This window comes from Hydra vulgaris, chromosome 09 (genome assembly GCF_038396675.1).
Source record: "Hydra vulgaris chromosome 09, alternate assembly HydraT2T_AEP".
Lineage (NCBI taxonomy): Eukaryota > Metazoa > Cnidaria > Hydrozoa > Anthoathecata > Hydridae > Hydra > Hydra vulgaris.
The window spans coordinates 49,843,580-49,851,713 of NC_088928.1; the positions used below are offsets into that span (position 1 = coordinate 49,843,580).

Genomic DNA, 8,134 nt, shown 5'->3' on the forward strand with positions numbered 1-8,134 from the left:
TGTGCACCGTATATTTGTACCCTCTATTTGTGCACCTTATATTTGTACCCTCTATTTGTGCACCGTATATTTGTACCCTCTATTTGTGCACCGTATATTTGTACCCTCTATTTGTGCACCGTATATTTGTACCCTCTATTTGTGCACCGTATATTTGTACCCTCTATTTGTGCACCTTATATTTGTACCCTCTATTTGTGCACCGTATATTTGTACCCTCTATTTGTGCACCGTATATTTGTAGCCTCTATTTGTGCACCGTATATTTGTACCCTCTATTTGTGCACCGTATATTTGTAGCCTCTATTTGTGCACCGTATATTTGTAGCCTCTATTTGTGCACCTTATATTTGTACCCTCTATTTGTGCACCGTATATTTGTACCCTCTATTTGTGCACCGTATATTTGTACCCTCTATTTGTGCACCGTATATTTGTACCCTCTATTTGTGCACCGTATATTTGTACCCTCTATTTGTGCACCGTATATTTGTACCCTCTATTTGTGCACCGTATATTTGTAGCCTCTATTTGTGCACCGTATATTTGTAGCCTCTATTTGTGCACCGTATATTTGTAGCCTCTATTTGTGCACCGTATATTTGTAGCCTCTATTTGTGCACCTTATATTTGTACCCTCTATTTGTGCACCGTATATTTGGTATATAAAAAACTTATCTAATGTTATTCTAGCTTTTTTTTTTAAGTTTTTAAAATTTTAGTAAAAAACATTTCTCTATTGATACTAAGTTACATAAATAACAAGATGATGCTATAAATATTTTTAACATTTCGTTTACTCGAATCCATACACCGTAAATGTTTAACTTTTTTTTTAATTTAGAGGGAGCACCCTTCCAAAACTAAAAAAAAAAGTCAAATTTTTTAATTTTAAAAGAGGTGCATTTTTAATTTTTTATTCTTAAAGTTAGACTAATTTGAAAGCGATCACCTATGATAAAAATTGAAATTTTTTTATTTTTGAAAAGTTTTTTAACGCAAAGGTAAGAGGTGTATTCAAGGGCATAATGAAAAAAAAAGTCAATTACTTGAGATAATGCAAATCGATGTTACATAAGATTATTTTATGTTTAAAAAGTTGCGTTTTTACTTAAAGTACGGACAATAAATCCAAGAGTTTTGTTGTCAATTAATGTAAATTTTTCCAACACAATTCATGTTAACATTTAACAAACACAACTCATGTTAATATTTCTCATATGTTTTTAGTTAAAGTTTATTTTTTTTATTTTTTGTAATTATTAATTAATTTAATTAAGTAATTGTACTAATTACCATTTAGGTACATTTTGAATAATTTTTACTCTGACACCTTAACTAAAAAGATAACCCAGTGTGAAGACATTTTTCACAATAATTGTAAAAACATAATTTTTGTATAATGATTTCCCTACTGTCATTCTGTACTTTTTATATTATAGTGACGTTTTCATTATGACAATAACTATTCTTTTATTTTACAAAATTTCTATACTATAGTTTTTCATTGTGAAAATAAAATTAAATGTAGTTTAAATATCTTTTAAATTGCATCAAATGAAATTTAGTTATTTTGTATGCGTTACAACTATATATTAAAAGAACTTCAACAGAGGCCACAAATGTTTTAAGTCTAGCACAATGTAAATTGTACAAATTGTACATCATTAAAATAAAACTTATTACAACTTTTTTATGTTTCTGCAGACAACATACAGTTCCTGTATTGCATCATTTTATAGCATTTATTCAGCATACTGACTTGCTTATTGGTATATGTATTACTGATTATAGATTTATGCCTCCGATTGTTTGCCTTTTTTTTCAAACTTGTGTTGTAAATAGGAGCATATATGCAAGAGTACTAATTGTTATTAATGTTAATTTTATATATTAGTTTACATTTTTATAATAAATTTTAGGTTTCATTATTTAATGTATATTGTTATTTTAAACTAATTTTTTTTAATTAATGAGGGCTTTGGTATTCATACTGATTTGGCAAATATGCTGATTGGCGCTAAAATGTTATTGCTATTTATTTGTTTGAAATTTTTTTGTTTGTTTTACTTTTTTTTTTTATTTTTATAATAACTATACTGGTCCTATCTAAAACAGGATTTTAGCTAGATCTAGATTTGATTCAGCCATAAGGTTAATATATATTTGTATTATGAATCTCAGTGTTAAGCAGTTACTCAAAATCTGACTGCGCGATATTTACTTTAAAACGTAGAGTATTTGTATCCACACTGCATTGTATTTACTTTAGATTACTTTATGTACAATATACTTTCATTGGAATGCATGATGATAATTATATTTCGTGATCTAAGGTGCGATTTTTTTTTTTTTATGTATTTTGCACCCCTATTATGCAACGTTTATATCTGAAATATAATTTTTATATTGTTAAAACAATATAACTTTTACATAAAATTTTACAAAATAATTCATCTTTAAAACAAATTTATTAGTTTAAATTAATTTCTTGGCTAAAAACTTATATTACACATATAAAATGTAGGCTTTATAAATAATATTTATGAGATTATATTATGGAGATAATTTTCCTAATTTAAACGTAAGAGGAAATATAAATTACATAATTCAAGTATTTCAAGAATCATATTTTAATCTAACCATAATATTGTTTTTCCTTTCTTTGCTTTTTTTTGTTTCGTCTTTTTTTTTTTTTTTTTGTAATTAATTAAATTTAATAGTATTGTTGATCTTTTATAGTCACTTAGGTTCATTTATTATTATTGTACTTGTATGTTCGTGTTCAACTAAAAAGTCACTCGTGAATATCATAATTAAGAATTCAATTAAGCATAAAGAAACGTCTCGATATAGCGCAGTGTTGTAATATTTTTAGAAATGTACATATTGTTTATAAAATATACAAATTTGTATTTTGAACAATACTTTAAAAGATTGTAAATTAAAATATTAATGTACGTTTGTACCATATATTCGATAAATATTCAACGTATGTTGAAAAACAATTTGCCTTTAATTGCCCACTAAACAAACGCACATGAGTAATATATGCAGACTATAGTTAACTGTTTTAACGCATTAATCTTCTTAAATATATTGTATCGAGAAGATTGACAGAGGAACAACCTAAAATTTAGTATCTACTTCATCGTCGTAACAAGTTATAATGATTATAGGTGCACAAACAGGGATAATATTTTCAGTTAGTGGCTTTGATGATCCTTTTCTATTTTGATAAAAGCTAATGCTTTGTCTTTCTCTGATTGAATCTCTTTGCATTTTCAGAGATCTAGCATCGGCACGCTCTATAGGACATCGCGTTTTGTGCTTTCCAAAACATTTTATTTTAAGGCAAAAAATATACCGTGTTTTATAGCTTCCTTTAGCGTAAATACTTTCTGGTTCCTTGTGAAACATGTTTTCTCTAATCAATAACTGAACTTGGCTAGGTTTGTGTGAAAAATATTTTTTAAAAACTCTTTGAAATTGACAGTTTAAGCCACCATACAATAAAGGATTTACTGCTGCATTGATGTAAATGAGAATACTCAAGTAGTCGTTTCTACGGTTACAGCTTCTCAAATCAATTAAGTTATTTATTTGATAAGGGACCAGGCACACTATAAATACAAACAAAAGAAGAAAAAACACTTTTAAGGTTTTCATTGTTTGCTTATAACGCATAACAGAAAAAAGGACCTGCGCTTGATCAAGGTCTGCACCGACTATTACTGATGTTAAGCTTCTATGTATACGTTGAAAAGATCCTCTCAGCGAATGACTGTGAAATGCTTTGTTCGAAGTAAACGAAGATGACCGTTCAATGGTACTTTTATTTTTGTGTGAATTTTCGGCAACAAATGAAGAAGATTTAGAACGTCTTAAGGTATTTTCAGGTTCGGACATTTTATTAGTATTACTTCCATAGGCGTAAAGCGAGTCTAGAGAGCCACTGCGTCTATTTTTTATTGCCAGATGATTACGGCTATCACTTTTAAATTGGATGCCATTAATAGATGAACTGCTATTGATCTTTTTAGAAATACGGTTTGTTTTAAAAAGATTAATAGACGTTTTGTTTTTTTTACGTATGTTGTACCAAATCTTTAAATACAAGAAAGTCATTGCCAAAAATGGTCCCAGGTACTGAATTAAAAATAAAAACAAGACATAAAGAATTACGCTTTGAAAAGGCCAATCTAAAATACAGCATTCATGATGAACTTTTTTCTGAAAAATTACTTTAGGCAAAGAAAATATGATCGCAGATATATCGAGTAGAATTGAAACAGCGATTGATCTTTTTAAATCAAGTTTAAAAACTGATTTTATGCCGTTTAACACCACGACATATCTTTCTACGGCTATAGTAACAAGAGTAAACACGTTAGCTGTAACAAAAGCTGATAGAAGAGGTTCAAAAGTATTACAATTAAGTTGCAATAAAATGTGGTTGTTTGAAGCGTGCAGCGGTATTCCCATTAGTACAATAAATAAATCTACGAGGCATAAATTACAGACTAACACATTAATCGGCTTCTGTAAAGTCTTGTTGCGAAAAACTGAGATAATAATTAAAGAATTCCAAAATAAAGCTAAAATAAAAAAAAATGAAAAAATTCCATATCTAATTGCCAAATAAATTGAATCGTTAGTATTTCCAAAATCTGTCCTGTTTGCCATCATCCAACTTATTTTTTAAATTTTTTGCAATTCTTTTGCTTTGACAGTTTTTTTATTAATATCGAAAAACATTATTATGACGTTAATGACGTAAAGGAAAAAAATAAAAGTTTTTACATATAAATCTCAATATAGCAAAAAACGTATCAAGCCAATCTTCGCAAAACGTCCGAGCAAACAATTGGTTTTATCATTATAATGTTAAAGAAAGTTTGTTTCATTGTTTAAGTTAGTCAAAGAAAAAATAAATCACCAAAAACATTTCTCTCATTCTTTAGAACATGGGCTAGATTAATTTTAAACGAAAACGAGCGAAACAAAAATAACTTCTTAATCTAACATAAGCGGAACGTCACATCTAAAAACAAATCGTTTACAGACGCTTTTAAAAGAACAAAATTTTAAACTTTTAAAAGAACAAAACTTTTCAAAGAACGCATAACGCGCTACTTTTTGAATATGTTTTGAATTAGTTAATTTTGGCAGTTGCGCTTTTACGCAAAAAATACCAAGAAAATTAATTGAATCGAAAATAAACTCATTTGTTAACGAGTAAGATAGAAAAGACTCTTGAAACAATTTTTATTTAATCTGTCACAACTTTAAAATGAAATATCATTCTTTTACTATATACGATAATTTATAATAATTTTAGGTAATCAGTAAATTAGTTATAAAACTTTTTATAAACAAAAATAAAACGTTTGAACTTAGTTTAAGTCCTCTAACTTTCCTCGGCGTGCCAGGTTTTACTGACGTTTTCTCTATAGAAACACCGCCGAGCTGCATAGTTAGGCTTTAAAAAAACAACAATATACAGGAATATTTATTCGATTTCGAAATAATATAAACAAAAAGTTGTCTCGAAATAATATAACTAGTAATTTATTTCGATAGGAAAATGGCATAACTACGTAAAAAAAAAAATGCGTAGCTTTGTTTGTATTAGACTTTGTATAAGTTAAGACTTAATAAAAAAGGTTTTATTTTTTTGTGATAAATAAAACGCCAATTGATTTCACTAGGTTGTTGCACATAAATAAGTTTTGCAAAATGTGCTCCTTTCCAATTTCAATTTGAACGCCATTTTACCGAGCATAGTTTCAGATATAAATCAAAATTCAATTTTACTTAAATTAATTTAATAATTATACAGTTTTACAATTTTTAATAATTGCTTAATTGATAATGTAGTTATAGTAATAGGTAATGGGTTTTAATATAACTAATTGGTAACAAAAAATTCAGTGAAAAAGTTAACCGATATTATTAATGATATAATATGTAGTATATTGATAGTCTATATGGTATAGCTGTTCATAATTTACTTTCAATGTTTTATGTTTTCATTAGTTAAATTGTTTAATAAATTTGAAAAAAAAAAAATTAATAATAATTAAATTTGATGCAATAAAAACGTCGAATATATGCAGCTTTATTTTTCATATAATAAAGTAAATAAAATGGCGACAAATAGTATTATGAAGAATTAAAGTATTAGAAAAAATTTTATCATTCGCCAACTCACGACAATTATTAAGGTATTTTGTTGTCTATTTAAAAAACTCCTTATTCTCTGTTATAAACAATTAATTAATGCAGTTGAATTTTTACAAGCAGTACAAGCTCATCAAAGCAAGGGCATTCAAATTCCATGGGAAAGCGATATCATGTGCTTTATTTAATCTTCTTGTATTATTCAAATAAGCAAACACAGTACTAATAATAACAATAATATAATAACTATAACAATAATAATAACATCTAACTAATAAATATCTAAATAAAATAATATCTAAATAAATAGACTCAAATGATTTTTGTATTTTGACAATTAAGAACGAAAGCAATTATATCAGATTACCCGTTAATTAAAATAAAAGTTACGCATAAAAAACATTTTTAATTTTTTTTATAATAATATTTTCTTTATATTTTTATAAGTTTTTAAAAAATAAGATATGCAAAATTATATATATATATATATATATATATATATATATATATATATATATATATATATATATATATATATATATATATATATATATATATATATATATATATATATATATATATAACCTTATAAGGTTCTTTAAATCGAGCGCAACTTTTTAAACGACTAGGTTTCAAAACACCTGTCAATGGTCAAAGCTTCATAGGCAGCGTTGTTATTCCAAAAGTTTTCTTAACCTCGATATAGTTACAAGTATTCCTTTGTTTTTTTTGTTTTTTCTTTCGCTGTGCTCATACTCTAAGTTTCTGTTCATCAAAAAAAAAAAAATAAGACTTTTGGATCATATTTGGAACATAAAAAGTAAAGCAAAAAATGTCGATTTAAAAGTTGTAAAAATGTCAAACTAACTATTTTATTGACGTTCTCGTCTTAAATTAGTTATAACCTCAATCAAAATTAGTAATTTATAAAAACGTTCTGTAGTGTTAATTAAACTCCTTATATATATATATATATATATATATATATATATATATATATATATATATATATATATATATATATATATATATATATATATATATATATATATATATATATATATATATATATATATATATATATATATATATATATATATATATATATATATATATATATATATATATTACGTCGTATTAGCATTTAAGTCGCTAATTTTTTTATAAAATTAGCTTTTTAAAACCACATTATTCCGAAATGGGGCAGGTTGGGGCAGCTAACTTTTTTAGTTCGTTATAGAATGATACAAACTCTCTTTAAAAAAAGAATCAGCTTCGCGAAGGAAGTCAAAGGTAAAAAGTCCTAGCACTATAAAAATCAGTTTAAACTCGTTACAATTGCATTTTTTAAATGCATTTCTTACAACGTGTATAAATCCATAATTCAAATATTTTCATAATTTAAGATAAAGTTATCTATTATCTTTGTATATATAGAAAATTAAATTGAAAGGTTTTGTATTTAGGGAGAAAATCAAGATTTAAAAACGATAAAATTTTAAGGATAAAAAAAAGCTGTTTTCGGTCACTTTCAAACATAAATTAACGTTTAAATCTTTTATTTAAGTACTTTTTTTTTATATTGTTATAATCATAAGAAACTGGAGTAAATAGTTAGCTAATATTATTATTTAAATTGCGCTACTCAAAAAACTGTATTTTGGCCAAATTTTAAGTGTTTCTAAATCACTGTGCATACCCGGAATACTGATCGAAAGATTACGAAAACTTTTTTTGATGTTGATGTTGATGTTTTGATGCTGATGTTGATGATGTATTTCAATTGCGCATCATGGTGAACAGACGTGTTTTTATTGCTTCAAAAATAAATAAAAAATTAAAATAAAATGGATATTAAGATGATTTCAGATTTACTAGAGAAACAAAAAAAAGATATTTTAGAAGAAACGAGGAAGCTTTTGAAAGATCACGACAAAGTATTCGCATCTAT

The 8,134-nt window shown here is 26.1% G+C and overlaps 1 protein-coding gene across 1 annotated transcript; it reads right to left on the reverse strand.

The window, feature by feature from the left end:
- Nucleotides 1-2,853: 2,853 nt before the first annotated feature.
- On the reverse strand, nucleotides 2,854-5,033 carry LOC105845045 (tyramine receptor Ser-2). The gene has a single exon (XM_065805972.1). It carries the CDS (start codon nucleotides 4,687-4,689, stop codon nucleotides 3,130-3,132), a length of 1,560 nt encoding a protein of 519 aa, XP_065662044.1. The 5' UTR covers nucleotides 4,690-5,033; the 3' UTR covers nucleotides 2,854-3,129.
- Nucleotides 5,034-8,134: the final 3,101 nt, after the last annotated feature.

What these genes read in the sequence shown, in the direction of transcription:
- LOC105845045 (XM_065805972.1), bottom strand. Translation starts at nt 4,689, where the DNA reads ATGATGGCAAACAGGACAGATTTTGGAAATACTAACGATTCAATTTAT.